The sequence below is a fragment of the Temnothorax longispinosus genome, chromosome 1 (assembly GCF_030848805.1).
Source record: "Temnothorax longispinosus isolate EJ_2023e chromosome 1, Tlon_JGU_v1, whole genome shotgun sequence".
NCBI classification, from domain to species: domain Eukaryota; kingdom Metazoa; phylum Arthropoda; class Insecta; order Hymenoptera; family Formicidae; genus Temnothorax; species Temnothorax longispinosus.
In genome coordinates this window covers 26026065-26044511 of record NC_092358.1, presented here as the reverse complement: position 1 = coordinate 26044511, position 18447 = coordinate 26026065, and the positions used below count along the sequence as shown (strand labels likewise).

General features: G+C 39.6%; 3 protein-coding genes across 10 annotated transcripts in view; 2 read left to right on the top strand and 1 right to left on the bottom strand.

Moving 5' to 3' along the window:
• LOC139821293 (Fanconi anemia group J protein homolog) overlaps window positions 1-14284 on the top strand; it is a 182876-nt gene extending 168592 nt beyond the window's left edge. For 6 of the 7 annotated variants that reach the window (XM_071792291.1, XM_071792239.1, XM_071792280.1 and 3 more), the window contains exons 4-15: window positions 4739-4774; window positions 11185-11287; window positions 11375-11473; window positions 11535-11628; window positions 11706-11918; window positions 12100-12336; window positions 12502-12798; window positions 12880-13191; window positions 13287-13619; window positions 13716-13912; window positions 13972-14029; window positions 14106-14284. In XM_071792291.1, coding sequence (XP_071648392.1) covers window positions 4739-4774; window positions 11185-11287; window positions 11375-11473; window positions 11535-11628; window positions 11706-11918; window positions 12100-12336; window positions 12502-12798; window positions 12880-13191; window positions 13287-13619; window positions 13716-13912; window positions 13972-14029; window positions 14106-14204 — 2078 coding nt within the window. In that variant the 3' untranslated portion in view covers window positions 14205-14284. The remainder of the gene's footprint in view (window positions 1-4738; window positions 4775-11184; window positions 11288-11374; window positions 11474-11534; window positions 11629-11705; window positions 11919-12099; window positions 12337-12501; window positions 12799-12879; window positions 13192-13286; window positions 13620-13715; window positions 13913-13971; window positions 14030-14105) is intronic. The other variant, XM_071792249.1, reaches the window with a different exon arrangement.
• Window positions 13625-15410, bottom strand: LOC139821367 (coiled-coil domain-containing protein 86). The gene is made up of 3 exons (XM_071792378.1): window positions 15139-15410; window positions 14500-14704; window positions 13625-14412 (listed from the first exon to the last, which is right to left on the bottom strand). Exons 1-3 carry the CDS (start codon window positions 15300-15302, stop codon window positions 14332-14334), a joined length of 450 nt encoding a protein of 149 aa, XP_071648479.1. The 5' UTR covers window positions 15303-15410; the 3' UTR covers window positions 13625-14331.
• Window positions 15411-15967: 557 nt separating this feature from the next.
• On the top strand, window positions 15968-18327 carry LOC139821354 (protein HGH1 homolog). Of its 2 annotated transcripts, XM_071792369.1 has the most exons (8): window positions 15968-16189; window positions 16252-16369; window positions 16484-16663; window positions 17062-17110; window positions 17184-17417; window positions 17490-17774; window positions 17858-18019; window positions 18108-18327. In XM_071792369.1, exons 2-8 carry the CDS (start codon window positions 16282-16284, stop codon window positions 18211-18213), a joined length of 1104 nt encoding a protein of 367 aa, XP_071648470.1. In that variant the 5' UTR covers window positions 15968-16189; window positions 16252-16281; the 3' UTR covers window positions 18214-18327. The 2 variants fall into 2 exon arrangements, with proteins under 2 accessions (XP_071648470.1, XP_071648461.1); XM_071792360.1 differs by having other exon boundaries at window positions 15968-16369.
• The last annotated feature ends 120 nt before the right edge of the window (window positions 18328-18447 follow it).

Sequence of the window (18447 nt, the reverse complement as noted above, 5' to 3'; positions counted from 1 at the left end):
ACGCAATATTTTTTAAGTTTTATTTTTTTTTTTTTAATTACAAATATACAATGACGAAATGTATGTGAAATTTTAAAATCGCTAAAAATGTGCGAGAAAAGATGCGGCGAAAAAACGTGTAATCGTGCTCGAAAATGTGCGCAAATATTTTTTTCAATCGTACAATGAAAGCACGAAGAAGGCGCAGCGACGCGCGTTTGGCACATAACCATTGGTTTCTCACCTAGCGTGTTTGGATATTTCCATGAATATAAAAACGCAATTCGTGTTTGCATGAAATACTGATTTCGGAACTGCATTTTTTCCCCAGTTTTCTGCATTCTCGAATATTTCGACGGTATATGGTATTTTGTGACTAGAAAATTTCTCGGTTGCACCGTTTGTCGCTCGACCGTTTTATTCGGATTTGTTTAAGGAAATTGTTTCGAGATCAGGATGTATCCACCACATTTATTAGATAATAATATTAATACTTCTTGAATTATATACTTATTTATATAGCAAGCCAAGAATTATATCTTTTAGCTTGTGTTATCAAATTAATCGATGCTTGTATAAATGATTAAACAGACAATTTCTAATCTATTTAATTATTAGATATCTATTAAATTAGATTAATTCCTGGTCTATTTAATTACATGTTTACTAAATTAGACCTATTATGACATATTATAGACATACAGTAGATAATTTAGTAGATAATTTATGCTTAATTAGATTAAAAATCTACTGCGATATACGATGATTGTGTCATACTGCCACCAGTTTCTTTTTCGTTTCTTTCTCTCTCTCTCTCTCTCTCTCTCCGCCATTACGCCGGTCGCAGAACCGCGGCACGGCGAAAGATGCAGGCGTAAGAAAAAAAGAAGCGAGTGACGGAAGAGAGGAGGTGGGGAGGGCGATTGCAGGACCAAGAACGAAAACGATATCCCGTCGGCACGTGCACGCGGTTAAAAAGGTTCACGAGGTTTCGCCGCGTCGGCCGCGGGCCTCGGCACGGTAAAAGCGGAACCGGCTGTCGTGATACGGATCTGACCAATCATAAAGGCCGCACATATACACGCGCATAATGGCCACTCATTCAACCATTCCAGTCGCGCAGCGGAACAAAGGCGGAAATTAGTCAGGTTCGTTATGCTTATTAATTGACTGACATTTCCGTCATATTATTGTACGGCGAATCGGAAACTGCTCTCTCGTGGGGCCCTCGAGAAACGGGGCCCCCGCTTCTGTGCGCGCGCGGTGCTATTGCTACAGGACGTAGGTTTCGTTGAATGGACAAAGTCAACGATCTGAAGAAACGTGCCGACGCTTCTGTGGATAGGCTTCCGCGGTCAGATTCAGAACTGAGATTATATTATAAGATTACTGTGCAATTATAAGAATGGACTAGGTAACTATAGACCAATATGTGATAAATATATTGAAAAAACTCATTTTATGGTAACCTGTCTTTCTCTAAAATCATCATTCGTTGGATTTCGATTTAAGGTAGTTCTCTTGTCCTTATACTAGAGAAAATCGATTTTCTATAGATTTTCTTGAAACTGTGAATATACCTCTTCCGGTATAAAAAATCAAGATACTGAGCCTCAAAGTTTCAATTTTTACCAAAAAAATTTTTTAATTTAATTTTTTTTAATTTTGGCATTTTTTCCTTATAGAACTCGACGAGAGGAGAAACTTTGGTCCTCTTGGTTAACCTTGTATCTCTTACCGTTTGGCCTGGAAAACCTTTTCATTAGTAAAAGTTGAAACTTTGAGGCTTAGTATCTTGATTTTTTTATACCGGAAGAGGTACTGAAATACCACGCATAAAGCACACCTAAAAATTAACGTATATTCACAGTTTCAAGAAAATCTATAAAAAATCGATTTTCTCTAGTATAAGGACAAGAGAACTACCTTAAAGGCAACACGATTCCAATATGAAAGTGATGAAGATGAAGAAAAATTACCTTATCGTTCAGAGGTAGAGAGTAACTCATCGCTGAAATTTCAATGGAAAAAAGTTTGAATGGGCCAAATTTAATATTTTTGTATTCTGAATTATTTAATCAGAAATAAAATAACGAGATAGCGTTTGAAATTGAAGGCAAAAGAGTTTGATAGGAGAACTTTCAGGGAGAAAGCTTTGATGATGTTTCGAGAAAATTTTGAGGATAAGTTTAGCATAGGCGATTTATCATGCGATAATTACATACGTAGGTAGATATTAATTACTGATTAATGTAGCGCGTCTATTAGCGATAACATGGCCGGAGGAAAATGATACGAGCGGAATCAGATAAAAGAAAATGGAGCGCAGACGAAATGCAAGATGCGACTCGAGTGAATCGCAGAAAAATTACACATAAATGAGAAGTTTTTCATATAACGTATGTTAACGTATAAAAGGCACAAAAATATATGAACATTATGGCATCTGTGCTCTGTGCGCTCAAAGAGAACGCATTCGTGTACGAAAATCCCTTTTTCGTACGCGTGGTGAACCGTTATCATGTTACGTCTAAATATCCTTTATTCATATTGTTAGCCAACGTGCAAAAAATATATGAAATGTACAATTTTTTTTCTTATTATTTTCAATAAGATATTATTTGGATGAAGGAAAGACGATTGCAAATTATTGTTTTCCTCGTTGCGTGTACGACATAACTTTCGTGCACGGCGCGCTGTCGTTTTCAAAAACTACCATCTTTCGACACACGATATCTCGTTATCTGTGAATATGGAGGAGAATCGAAAAATGCTGGTATGATACATACGAGGGGATAAAGCAATTACGTGGATTCACTAATAACGATGCCCGTAGCACATGCTGCTCTCTCTTTCTCTCTCTCTCCGACAGTTCATCCTCGTTAAATATAAACTCGAAACAATGATTTTCTGTTATGTTCTAACAACTATAACTATAAAACTGCCTCTTTCATATTATAAGCGTATTAAAAAAAATTTTCTATTACCTTTCTTTTCACCTTTTTTTCGAAGGGTTTAAAATCACACCCGCGATTACATCTTGCAATTATATCATATCTGATGAAAAAAATGGAAAGTTTCTATTTTTATACGAGCAATAATTCGTACGTTTCAAACGTCAGAAAGCCCTCTGCAAACGCGCGATGTTCTATCGCGTATTCATTTTATGCACCCCTCGCGAGAAGCTGGTAGAAAATGGCGACCGGCCGATTCTGAAAAGGGTGAAGGGCTCGTGTAATGGAGCTTGGGGATTTCTTAATGATGCTGTCGTTGCTGACGCGAGCTCTGCTATGTTTATCCTCCGCTAAGGGACGACACACGTGAAAAAAGGAGGGAGGGGGCGTATCGGTACCGACGTGCAGCTGTGCCCGATATCATGTACCTATATCCCTCGCGGAGGGTGGCAAGCTACATCGGCGAGGGAATAATGCCACGGGGGTGCCGGAACGGTTTCATTACACGGCTTCCCGAGGGATAATATCCCGGGATATCTCTCCGCGGTCGACCCCACGGGGGTGAAATTCCGTGCCATCAACCCACCTCGCATGAGAAATGAACCCTCTGTGCGGCGACCCCTTGGTGGAGGAGCATCAGCCTGAGCAACCCCTTTGGAGGGCACAGCGCGTTTCGGAGCGAGCGAGGGAGGAAATTGCAGCAGCCGACCACACTGGGGCAAGGGATCGCCGTGCGGCGACAGTAAAATGGCCGATGGCCTAGCGCGTGGCGATTGGAAATACGAAGGCGCTATTTTAATAACGGTATACAGCGCGAGAGCGGGTTACACCGTTTTTGGCATGTCTATTCTCTCTCGAAGCTATAGAAAGAACGATACGCGGCGAACTCAGTAACACAAAACGGACGCTGTTATCCATTTCCAGCTTCATTCTCTTTTGTTCCTATATAGATATGAGTTTTTTAAAGTTGAAGGAATATATGATCTCAATAGGTTTATTTTTAGACGGATTATGGGATTATCTTTGTTTAATAAAAATGACGGAAGAAGTCTCACGAAGATGATCGCATATTGACGTCTTATGGAACGTATTTTTCTTCTTTTTTTTTCAAGTCGGCACCCTTTGAAGCTGCCACACGTATATCGCCTACCTCGATGCCATTATATCGCGCTCGCGCTCGCGCGCGCGTTGCGATTAGTATTTAATGCGCACAATGTATAGGAAAGGGTCCTTTTTCCCGTATCAGATGCGGGGCGGGCCTTAGACCAGTTATTAGCCCGCTGACAGGCCCGTATAATCCGACTGCTTCTCGTAATGTACAGAACGAAAAATATAATGCCTATTAGCGAGGATCTTTTCAACGCGGCTCGTGTTGCCCCCGGGATTTTTTCTTTGCCTTTATTTCTTTTTCCCTCGCATCGGCCGCGCGTTGGTTCGCGCATAGTAATTTTCATGTCTCCCTTTCCGCGCATTTTACGTCTAAATCTCGTGTCGGCAGTCTGACTGTGATGGTAAAATATAGGTCAGAGAACAATTTTTTTTTCTTCGTATAATGTCACAACATCGAAAAATTTAAATACGTTATTTTGTCAGAGAAGGACAAAAAAGATATTGTAATTGATAATTTATTATATATAGTTATACAAAGTATAACTTGTTTGTATATTTTTTGCATTTTTATTTCGGCAGTTTTTGATCGTACCAAATAATTTTTTTATCGTAAAATTTTATTCATCAAAGAAGCACATTTTTTTACCAAGAATTTCTACCATTTCTTGATAATATTTAATATTTTTCTGTTTCAGAGAAAATATTCCAAGGAGGCGATGGGATGGATACAGGTGAGTAACACAGAAAGATATTTTTCTTCTATTATTCCTCGTCAATACAAAAATGTCGCTCGCTCGAAATTCACCTGTGTTCACCTGTTACGTTTAAAACACGGTCGGATAGGATAACGCGTTTGTTAATGAAAATGCTGCCGAGTTGTTCGAAAGAGAGAGAGATTTCCGTCAGTTTTACGTGGTTTAGTGAATACATTGTATCCTCGGACACGAAACGAAACGTTGCGCGAGCCGTTCCAGGTGTCTGCTCCTATTGTAGTTGGCGATACTCGAAAAGCACAAAGCGAATATGATGTAACATAATTCGAGCAGTTCAAGCGCGAAGACCCGCCGCAGTTATTATATTTAATACAGCATCCTGATCTGCTAGCATCTGCCCGCGGCGCGCTTCTTTATCGCGAACGAGAGGGATACTCTCTCAAGAATTTAAACGTGCAACGACGTGACGGATGTATTCGTGTAATCAATACATTTTTGCTGTTGAAAGATTCTGTGCTTCTGAAGAAATACTATTACTAACATTAATATTTTTATTTTGCGCAATTCTAATTTTTTTCTTATTTTAATCAATAAAAATGAACTATGCTCCGCGGGGAATACATTTTTTTCTTAACCATGGATTTAATTAACACCTCAAGAATTCGAGCAAAGTTTCTCTGTCCATTTAACGATGGCATGAATAAATAAAATGTAATAACATAAGAATGAAGGAAAGAGACGCCTGATTATTTAACTTTATTTAATAATGGACAGTTGACGAATGTCGACAGCATAATAGGTTGTAAAAATGAATTTAGCGGTACAATTGCAATGCAGACTATAGTTTTTGGTTCGTTAGCAATCGCGGGACCGTGTGCGGATTTGCGCCGGTGAAAATTACTGCGCATTCTGGCATAATCAAAATCATATATTATTTGTAAATTACGGTTAATGATTATCATTATCTTTGATTTGAATGTAACTAATGTTACATTTGCAACACTAATACGTGCCGTCCATTATTCATGAGCTCTCGAAATAATATCAGCGTACCCGCACATCTCAACGTGATCGAGTGCATCGGACTGATATATAATTCAATAACGGAATCATTTACTCTTTCATTAGCGCGATTTTGCGCTAATCTTGTCGCGCTCGAATTTTTTTCGTTACGCGACGTGTTTTTCGAGGGAGCGAAAAATGTGTACTAAGAAACGCGTATACTATTATCTCTCAGTCGTGAAGAAAGTTGGAGAGAAAATTTAATCCGATTTTACGCGGAAGGCATAAGGTATTTTCCCAGCGTTGACATTCGCATTCGCGACGAATATCTTGATGGTGCGGAGCTTGATAGCTGGCGTCGAAGCGCGCGATGGAACATATATCCATCCCTCGATTCCCATCCATTACGTAACTCCGAAAAATCATCGACGCGACCTATCGGCGGTAACATTACCGACCAGCCATCGCCGCCGCCACCACCTCCGCCACCTCCGTCATCTTCGTCCTCGTTGTCGTTGTCGCTTGCGACCTCATATTCCGCCCCACGGGGGAACGTGTCGGGGGTTGCGCGGCAGCGCGGCAGTGCGGTAGGGTGGGTAATGTCGGGAAATGCAGCTAACGAAGTTTACGAAGACACTTAACGGAATTACGCCCTTGCTCGCAATGGTCCCCGACATCGTCCTTTTCCCCCCGTCCCCCTCGTGCACCCCCGCGCGCGCGCACCGTCCAAGCCATCTGCCGCAAGCGTCCCTTTACACTTTTCCGGCGGCAGGAAGGTCGCGTTAATTACCGACGGAGGCAAGAAGCCGGGGAAACGGTGGCAAGATATTTCGTCCTCGACGCTGAGCGTCGATGGTTAGGAAAGTCGGCTATGGGGGCGGGCGATGAAGGACGGCGAGAGGGGGAGGGGAGAGGGGGTAGCCGGAAGTGGGAGCGGGTCGGGAAGGGGTCGGTTTGCGCTGAAGAAGGGTGTTATTGACATGGTGGGTGTCGCGTCGTCGGCCATCTTGGGCCGCCGCGCGGTCTCCCCGCCGCCGTCACCTCCACCTCCTCGTCCTCCTCCTCGTTTTCCTCTTCCTCCCAACCGCCGCCCGCCGCCCGCCGCCCACCCTCTCTTCGTCGCATTCGCTCTGCTCCCCATCGCATCCGAAGGACATCCTTGTGTTCCCTTGTACCGAGTGACATTCGGGCTGCGTGCCCAGCCTAACCTGCCCGGCGGACGCCCTGGGCCACCCTTTTCGACCAACCCCGGCAACGAGCTGCGAGGGTCCCGGGGGCTGCTTGTCGCCATGGCGACCGAACCCTCGCCCAACCCCCTCAACCAAACGCCGATTCCCTATCCCTCGGCACTTCGCTACCCTCTTCCGTCACCCTTCCTCCTCGTCGCGCGCGTCGTTCACGCTGCCGTCCTCGTCGCCAAAGAGAGAGTCTTTCGATATCCTGCGCCTCACTTTGACGGCGTTCTCCTTTTTCTCATCGTGCTCCTTTTGTCTGCTTTTTCTCGCTCGTCCTCCATTTCTTCATCCTCTTTGTTGGATAGCTAAATGCCAATCTTCGATTTTTGGAATTTGTGTTGTTCTTTTTTTGTTTTCTTCCATCATAGTTCATTCTTGTCCATATCTTTTTCTTCTTGAGTAATTTTGAATTTTTATTTTTTTAGTGTCTTTGTAGTGTTCATCATGTTTAAACCAAATAATATTTTTCAATGATGAATCCTTCGTTCCTGCTGTTTTTTTTTCTTCTTATCACTTGCAACTTTTGTTACTTTTAATATTTCTCAATCTTATATTTCACAATATCACATCTCTTACGATCACTCTCATTTTTTGTTTCTGATTAATAAATTGTTTTAATATGTTCATATTTAAACGAAGAAAATTATAATTGTTTATTTTTGTTCTTGCTTCTTGTAAAATTGTATTTTTAATAAGCTACGAAATATAATTTCATTTATACGCATATTTCTCGAAATGTTTCCTTCCGTGCAGCATCAATACCGATAAAAATTCGGCGTCCAATATTGATAGTCCGAATATAATTAATGGTTAACAACACTTCCCTATATTGATTAAAAAGGAACATCGGCGTTTTTGCTCAAAATGCGAGTTGCGGTTTCGGTGTTACGCGAATTTAATGGCCTGCGCTGTAAAAAAATGTCCGGCGGTATTTGGAATTGGTTAGCTGGTGGTGGCGTTAATTCCGCTAATTATATCGAAGAGCCGATCTCGGGGGGGAAACTCCGCACAATCTTCCTTTTGTCTTCCTAACGGGGGGCGACCCTTTTATCAGACATTCTCGAAGGCATTCTCAGTCGCCCGCCCTCCAACCCCCGCGGAATTGGCGGATATTAGGAAGGACTTCGTCGCGGCTTTTGTCTCGTTTGGCCACAAAGTTTCGCGAAGCACCACAATCCCGACCAATTAGCAACGATTTCCTAAAATCAAGCCATAACCGCGAGCTAATTGGCACTTGACATTCAACTCACTCCCTCGTCTGTCGCGAGAAACTCTTAAACCACAATCATCGATGATAAATGCTCCAATTAATTGTATGGCTCCAATTAAAAGAGCCCTCAACCCTTGGCAAGATTTTATACTCTGGTGTATTGTGTACTGCATTCCGATTTTTTTTAAATTATCTTAGGAATGGAACAAGCACAATCAGTTATATCTAGGGCTGCATTTATTACGAATATATATTGTTCGCGAATTTTTATTTATATCGAATATTTATCTTTTTTTTTCTTTTATTTAAAAGGCAGCAATCACTTGATACACCATTAGTCGATCTTTTTAACCAACTTCATGGCCGACCAGTTGTTTAAGAACATGACTACATTTACGTCATTATATATACGTCATTTGTTTTAAAATTATCACTAGATTTCTAATTGTTACACCGAGCAGAGTCTAAACCTTAAGACCGAAATGTTTGTAATTTATATGTATGTTTATAAGTTACTGTTTTGTAATTTATATTTTTCGCTTTAATCAGAATTTTTTGCTTTTATTTGCCTCGTGTTTCAAAGTGGATTGTATATCTAGAGAGCATTTTCTTGACTTTGATTTATATTGAAATGTAAATATATTTTATTACGTCGAAACTTTTATTTATATTGAAATATCCCTCTTCGAGAAATCAATAAGAAGATCACTAATAGCACAAAGAGTGTATTCAGAACCATTGTCTATGGGATAGAATTTTCAGCGTCCTATGCATTCGCGTAAAAACAAATACTTGATATATTGGGAGACAAGTATCGACGTTTCAATGGCGTTGAAATAGTTTAAAGACTCGCGGGGTCCGAGAGACGTGACGGAACGTTGGAATAAACTCGACCGGGCCGTGTTCGCCATATACCAGCTGCATCGCGGGCAAAACAAGAAGACGCCTGTCATCGGGCACGACGATCCGTAGAAGACGCATCGGAATGCGATTCTGCAAATGCGCAACCGTGGCCTCCATTCACGGGGACCGCGTCGCGTCGCCGCGGCCAGCTGCGGTTTTAAAATACGGGAACGAATGTGGGTGATCCGGCGGAATGACAACGCGATACGATTAATTAATGCCGATGGAAGCGTCGAGTTCGTATTCGTGTCGAGTTCGTGGCGATAGGACCGGAAGCGCGCACCGAGCGCGTAACAAAAAAAAAGGAGAAGAATCGCAGCCTTTATGTACGCGAATCAACTGTTTATTCAGCGTATATAGCGAAAACGAGAGAAAGAGGAGAAAGAGATGGAACGAAAGCGGGGCGAGGGGGAGGACCGGGGGAGGAGAGGCTGCGCGGGGGAGGAGGGAATGCAGCAACAGCAAGCGCGAGTGATCGACGTGAAACGAGTTCATTCATGCTTGGATGTTGTAATCCTGAATGGACGTAGAATGGATCGAAACTGTGCGATCAGCCTAGATTGGGCTGACTTGATATATATATATTTTAATATTTGTAGGGTAATTTTTACGTGGAAGGTTGACGTAAATTGAAACTTCCGGCGTGAGATTGTCTCTCTGTGTAATCTAGTTAAACATAATCACGCAGTTTTTCCGGTTATTCAGTGATGCTTAATACGATTTTTGCGTTAGGATGTGTGCAATCCAAGATGAGAAAGAAACAATTATCAATTAAAACGTCGAATTTAATATCCTTCTGTGAATTAGAATTAATTTTCGGCGACCGTACGTCGTTTGACGATGCCGCGTTAAAATCCAGGCTCGTGGGCAAGGTTAAAAGGGCGCTTCTCTCTATCTCTCAAGGGTGCGATAACTTTCAGCGCCGACTGTATCGCTGGATGATGTATCCCCCGGGGGTTTTCTCCCCTTGGGTGTTGGGGTGTGTTTCGTTGCCTGGCAACGACACCCTCGAAGTCCGCGCTCTGATTGGCCCCGTCTCGCTTTTCCTGTCTTAGCCTCTCTTCTCACCCCGTCGCCAATCAGACCCCCCCCTCCCCCTCGCCCGTGCTACCGTAGCCACCCGTTCCGTGGTCTCTCTCGCCGATGGAAACCGCCGTCGTCGGGGCGAAGTGCACACACGGGCGCGTGCAGAGGAGAAAAAAAGAAAAGAAAAAAAAAACCCGAGGAACACGCTGCAACGCGTCTACACGAACAGGAGGTATTAGGGGGGTAGTTCGGCGCAATGGCGCAACGTACGTGTATGTGCACATGGGAAAGCGACGTAATATTATCTCGGATAAATAACACGGATCTTTTGTTACTACTCGTATTGTCGTGCGAGAGGAATATGCCGAAGAGAAAGTGCGACTAGACGTTTCTTTCATCAAACCTGACTCTTTACGTTTAATTCCCCCGCTAATAACGCATATCTTAGCCGTATGTTTCTTTTAATACCGAGTAGAAAGGTGGGGGAGGTACCCCTAGATAACTCCGGCAAAACTTGAAACTAGTTTTCGCAGGATATACCGGAATCTTATTTGCCGTAGATTCATCCGTTCGAAATCCGATTACCGAGTAAACCGCCGCGTTTCGTTTGGCTCTCGATGTCATTGAGAGTCATTTCTATTTTTACGGCTCCGTAAATTGTACGAAAGGATTAAGGGCGATTCCATTGGCTTCCTTTTCAATGCCTTCTTCGAGTAGCCGGCTTGTTGTCGGGACTGCACAGCGCTACGAGAGGATTAAACCTTCCTATTGATCCCCGTTCAATGGATTCGTGCCCTTTCACGTGCCAGCATTCGTAATGTTTTGACATCCTTTGCGCTCGTCTCTTCGCCTCTCTCGCTCGCTTCCTCAACGCTGGGAATATATCTCCGTGCCTCTCTAATTCGATATTCGATAATAAAATTTACTTCCCTCGAATGGAATATACACGGGGAAAATAATTTCTTTCAAAAATATATTGGTTTTATTTTTGCCGGTAAGAACTTTTATAAATGTAGTAAATTAATAATTGTTATGTATTATCTGTTTAATAGACAGTCCATGCTGCAACGATGATTCTTTAAACGAAAATTTCTTCCTTAACCCGTCGCAATACTTTGATGAAGAAATGGTCGATAAAATTTCGAGCAAGAACAAGTAAGTGCGTTATTAAATATAAGTAGTGTTTCAAATGTTTTATCTATACAGAGACTAATTGTAAAATTGAATGCCCGTTTATTACAGAATACGAAGAGTGCCAAAAGTATATTACGGAACGCGAACTCACAAGCAAATCGAGCAGGTAGTCAGAGAATTCAAGAAGACCGCGTACAGGCACAAGAGGTAGAGCAACTCGCAAAATATCCGTTTGTTAAATGAATGTATAACGAGTAAATTTCTTTAGGATGACCATATTGAGCAGCCGAAAGCAAACGTGCATTCAGCAAACCAAAAGGGATAAGAACGAGTTGTGCAACGAACTACTCGATCCGCGAAAGGTTTCTATAAGCGTTATATATACTCACAGAAATTAAAAATTAAATAATTGTGTAACGACATTATTTCTGCACGTCAGGGTAAAACATGTCCATATTACAATGACCGCAGTAGGATAAGGGGGGATTCCGCATTTAAAAGTATGAAAACGCCTTGGGATATCGAGGATTTGGTCTCATTAGGCAAAAGCATCGATTCCTGCCCATATTTCGGCGCAAGATCTTTGATGGCCACCGCGGAAATCATCTTTTGTCCTTACAACTATATCCTGGATCCAGATATTCGCGAAAGCGTAAGCATAAATTGTTATTAATAAAGTATCTAAAACAAGGAAATGCTATGAATAATTGTAGCAAAAATACTTTATCAATAGAATTTTCAACAGTTTTAATCTTTTTATATTAAAATAGCCTTTACACTCTTTTCTATAGTATTAAATATCAAATAATAAAGTATATAATTAAAATATACAGATGCAAATCAATCTGAAAGGCGATATCGTGATTCTTGATGAGGCTCACAACATCGAGGATATGTGTCGGGATGCTGCCAGTGTGAATCTCAGAGATGACGAGATTACAAATGCTGTTAAAGACTGCAAACATCTTTTGTCCAAAGGCCATGAACGTGAACATGCCATTTATGATACTATACAGAACTATCTTATGGATATCGTAAAATTCCTTCAGAATATTGAAGTCAGAGATAATGTACTTATCAAATAATCAATTAAACATTAATTTTAGTTTTTACATTAATTTTGTATATTATTGTGATTTATTTAAATTTTTTTTTCGTAATTCAGATATTTATTATCAATTTATAAATAGTTATAATCGTTATCTTTATTATAATAGAATATATATGCTTTATAGGGTTCTGATAGGGAAATGATTAGTAATACTTGGCTTGGTATGGAATTCCGGGTGTTGCTCGACGTGAATAACGTCGGATGTTCTAGATTTCCCAATTTTCTTGCCGCCACTAGAGAGGCTATAGAAGATTTTAATAAAAATATGAAGGAGCCTGAGAAAATGATACTGACTATTTCGCAAGAAACTAAGAGAATTCTTGAGCACGTTTGTTTATCTATGCAAATGATTGTATCAGATATCTTAGTTGATGACTACAGGATGTGTGTCATAGAAACGATTGAACTTACTAAGAACGTTGTAAGTCCGTATATCTGAGCAGTTCAATGTAATTACAATCTGTTTAATTGTATCAAACATCACACAGCCATTTTTTATCAGGCACCCGAAGACACCTGGATCAAACCGAGTTTCAAACCGAAAGTTAAAGTGCGAACCATGAAACTGATATGTATGAATCCCGCTATAGTTTTTGCGCCTTTGGCCCGTACTGTCCGCTCTATGATAGTCACTTCGGGTACTTTGACGCCGACTACGTCATTTCAAAGTGAACTCGGCACGCAGTTCCCGCATATAGTCAATCCTAATCATATTATACCGAAGGAGCAAGTGTATGTAAGATGCATATCACGAGGGCCAAAAGGAATAGCTTTAAAGGCCGTCTATGAGAAAGTGGGCACCTATGATTTTCAGGTCAGGAGAAACGGATTGTTAATGATTTTATTTTAGACACATTACATATTATAAGTATGCGAAAATCAGTTAGGTAATAATTTTTATCCTAACAGGACGAACTCGGGAATTTGATTCTTCAAGTATGTGACTCGGTACCATATGGTGTACTATGTTTCTTTTCGTCCTACACGACAATGAACAAGATACACGAGAGATGGGAAAAACTCGGCATATTGAAGAAACTCTCCGACTTGAAGGAAATTTTTATGGAACCGCAAAAAAATGAAGATCTGCCCACAGTCATGAGAAATTATCGCAGAGTAATTGAGGAATCGTCGTCTAAATCGTTTCGAACAGCATGCGGAGCTATCTTGTTTGCAGTTTACAGAGGAAAAGTGGCGGAAGGAATTGATTTCAGTGATAATGAAGCTCGTTGCGTATTAGCAGTAAGTAACATTCTTAATTTTTATTTACACATTCACATGCATGTACACATGTATTTACATATGTAGTATACATTTATATATCCTTATGTCTATTAGATTGGCATACCGTATAAACCTTGTAAAAATAATGATATAAACATGAAGATGAGGTATAATGATTCGAAAGTATCCAAAGGTTTGCTATCTGGTAGCGAATGGTATGGTATCAATGCATTTAGAGCGGTAAATCAAGCAATAGGTCGTTGTGTCAGGCATATAGGCGATTGGGGGGCTGTGCTGCTAGTAGATGAAAGGTATGTATGTGTAGATATAAATTTGGGAATAGATAAAAATATTCATTATGTTGATTAAGTTTTATTATTAGATATCAGTCCAGATTGAACCATCTACCAAAATGGATCAAAACAAGTGTACGTTTTAATTGTCAAAATAAATTATTGTAAACTATATTTACAATTTTTTACTAATAATTGATTTATATCGCAGGTGAGATGTAACAATGATTACGATCTAGAAATAGAACTTCAAGATTTTGTAGCCATGCAAGCTGCACGTGAAAGAGGAGAAAAATGTATAGAGAATTAACACTTTCTTTAGAAGATATATAAAAGTCTATGCGCTGAATGAAGAACTTTTTTTTTATTAAAAATGATTAACAATTATTATGTTACGTATTTAATTAAGCATCCTATTTATACGGATTTATTTAATGTTACATATTGGTTGTGTCCCTCTTTTCAATCATTCTTAATTGTTTTTTCTTCATCCTCTTTATTTTCGCAGTATTTTTAATCTGAAAATGACGATACAATGAGAGATTTATAATATACCCAACAAATGTACGCTATATAATATACATGATGTTAGCATTTACACTTACAACTTGCACGATTTCACTCTTTTTTCTATTCTCTTCTGCTCTCTTCAAGTTTTCTCTTCTTCGTTCCTTCTTGGCCTCTTTCTCCGCCTGCTTTCGTGCCTTGATTGCCCTTGACATCTCTTTAACGCGTTTCAAATCTTCTCTCAACTTTTGTTTCTTATCGAACGACAACCGAATTCCACGCGTTTTAATTATAGAAGAAAATCTGCAAACAACATTTGTATTTGCATCATTAATTCATATCTTCATGTTTCTTTTACTCATTTACTTATATAAAACGCTGGAATCTAATTAGATATCATTTGGAGGAAATTTGGAGAGCACATCAAATATTTTCATTTTATTAACTGAAATTATTACTGTAGAATTTTATTATGAACGGAACATTGCATGGATGGTTCAATGCTAAAACAGTTTCTTATCAACAAAAGATTTTTGGAGAACAAAAAACCTTCAAACAATGATTAAAGTTAAAAAAAAAAAAAGCTCCAAAGTGAAGGTAATGGCAAACTTACAACCCCCTCCCATAAAAATTACAGTACTATTTATTTCTAGATAATTGCTTGGTCTGTAACGCTTAAGGAAGAATTGTTTTGAGAATAATTGTATTATTACTATTTGTAACAAGCTGTAACTTACTTTGTTTTCTCTTCCTTCCATATCCTACCGGATTTCGGTTTGCCACGCGGGATACGTTGTCTTTCACGTTTCTCAGCATTAGTCGACGACTCTGGCGTGTCTTTATTTTGCACCGGCGCCGCATTCAATATATCTTCCATACGCGTTACTTTTTCGCTCGTCATTATTCGGAAATATCGATGAAACGTGCGCTCTTGAAATACTCCAGCATGTAAACAATCTTCTCGGAGGTTAGTCTTGGTCCGTCACGTGGCGGAACTGGCGGAGAAGTGGACAATAAGCGAAGTGAAATCGCCACGAGCTGCATTACCAGCAACCGGAAATGTAACACGACAAAATATAAAATAACGCAGAAAAAAATCGAATTTTCTTTATTATCAACTTTTCTCATCTTTGTTCCCTATTATTTTTTCTTCATCTTATATTATTATTTTTTTTATTTAGTAGCACGTTTGTCAGGGAGCTACTTTAATCGCAGTAGTTCAAAATTGATTTCAGTTGCCAAGTACGTTACGTTGGAACAAGATGCTGTAAAGATTGTATTCTTCTCAATGAGACGTCCCCTGGGATTTTACAAATAATTTCTTTTTATCGAAAATAATCCTCATTCGTGCACTTTGTAATTTTTGATTTTTGTCTTTGCAGGTAAATTAATCCTCGAGCACCCTGTATGTACCGTCGGACGTGAACTCTATTCTTTACTGCTAGATGTTATATGTATGTACCATTATGATATTAGTTGCAAGTTACACGCGTATACTATACAGAGGGCTACTGAATAACCGCTACTCACGCCACTCACTTGACTCACGACCATGTATTTTAAGCTGCACTGGCTGAACTAGACTGAACTGGTGCAATAAGTTGAAGTGAGACAAATATATTTTGTTTCACTCTAACTTACGCATCAGTGTGCACTGTGCACCACTTGCACCAGTTCAGCCAGTGCAGTTAAAAAAAAAGCAGACCCATTGTATCCTGTATTCCTTCATTTTTCTTCATTCGTTCATTGATGCACGTGCATTTGTGTTGATAGCACGCGTTGCTCTTCGTAAGTAAAAAAACTACGATTTCTAAGGGTTCAGATTATCAGAACTTTTGATAAATTCACAGCCACGGAGTTAAATACATCAATTAAAAATCATGGAATTTCTGCAAAAAATTTCCACTGAATACTTAAGCCCTAACAGCCGACTTGATCTGAGACTCTGCGCGTCGAACCACGTGCTCCGTACGTATTCTCACGTATTTTAATTACATACATATATGTATAAGTATCTCGCGTCCCACTACGTTTGTCTATTTCGCTAAAGTCTCAACTGATCGACTTGTGAAATTCACGCAGACTTGTCGGCGACCGCTGCTGGCCGGGAACTCCTATTGCAGGCACCGGAAGCATTGGTGCAGTTTGTTACTCTTGTACAAGATGATCGCGCTTCCATCAGCGGGTGTGCCGCACGAATATTAGTAAATATTACCGGAGATGAGGCAGGAGCCAATGCAATGCTGATTATTTCGGAACTAGGTAATTCGACAAAGAAAGATATGACTAGGGCTACGATCAACGTGATGCTACAAATGCTTTGGAGCATTCTTCTCTTTCTTTCTTCATTGAAAGAAAAGAGAAGAGGAATGCTTCGAAGCATTTGTAGCGTCACGTTGACCGTAGCCTAGTAAGCAAGATGTTAACGGATTTGATCCTATTGGCGTCAATTATATTCGCATTAGGTTATTTCTGTTCTGTCAGTAGAACTTCCAATAATCTGACGACAGATTAAAGCAGCAAAAAAAAATTGAGCAAAATCTGGTCACTTCATAAATAGAATATTTTGAATAATTACAAAATGGCAGATTTTTTCATTTTTTGTTGGCATTCTGCGGACGAAATTGTAGCAGACACTTTATAAAGTTTGTTTTCAACAGATTTGCCTACCCAGGGACCTAGTCAGAATTTAATAAAAACTTGTCTGAGGTAATATATATTATTGTATACTTATTGTTGTATCTTCTATTCCGTTTCGGATTTTACATGTTATTTTTTATAGGGCCATAATGGATAAATCCAGTACTCTAGCTGACGCCTGTTGCATGATACTTTCTAATATGACTAGACCGTTTCATCTGGTGAACAGAGTGATAACACTTATCGAACAAAGTAATTATTCTTGGGATGAAATAGTAGCTGCATTTACTGCAAACCAGTACAACACTACAGGCGAGAAATTGCATTATCTTGGATATGTCTTTAGCAATCTTAGTCAATCGCCACGTGTCAGAAGGTACTGTTGATAATTGATAATTTTTGTATTTTACTAAGTTACATCTCGTAGATACATGTGTTTTAATTACAGGTATTTGATGGATCGAAATCGTTGCGTTATTCAACGGCTCTTTCCGTTCACGGAATATTCTAAAAGTCAGATTAGACGAGGCGGTGTTGTTGGTACTTTGAAAAATTGCACTTTTGACACGGAAAATCACGAGTGGTTGCTAAGCCCCGAAGTGGATTTGTTATCATACCTGTTGTTGCCACTTGCTGGTCCGGAAGAGTTTGACGACGAAGATAATGAAAAATTGCCAATTAATTTGCAATATCTTCCTGCAACAAAAACTCGAGAGGCTGATCCAGGTATAAGGTAAAATACAGCTCGGCAGATGAATACTTAAAAAAATCTAATGTAAAGAAACATTAACAACAGTATTATTATGTTATTTCCAGACTTATACTTTTGGAAGCATTAAATCAACTCTGTGCAACAAAAGCAGGTAGAAAAATATTGAGAGAAAAAAATACATATGTCATACTTAGAGAGCTTCATAAATGGGAAAAGGATAGAAGCTGTTTATTGGCATGTGAAAATGTCGTGGATATCTTGATAAAGTAAATGTTTCCGAATAAAATTCTACTTCTAAAATCTAATTAATTGTTTTTTTTTTATATAAAAGAAATTTGTATCTTTTTGTTACAGAACCGAAGAAGAAATTGGCTTAGATAACTTGAAAGAAGTAGAGGTGCCATCTGAGTACACAGAGACATTCCATAAGATGGATGAAGACTTTATTAGCGATACATAGATAGTGCAAAAGTTTGAATTATAAATACGTATAATATTTGAAAAGTATTTCACATACAGTGTACATAATACTTATCTAACGAAGAAACGAGCATAAAAATGGTGATTTATAACACATTCGACTCTTTGTATTCGCGTTTCTCATATTGCACTGTCCCGTTTTATCATTAATAATAAACTATCAGGTCCGGCGTAGCAAAGAAATATCATAACTTGATTTTTATCGCTTACAAGT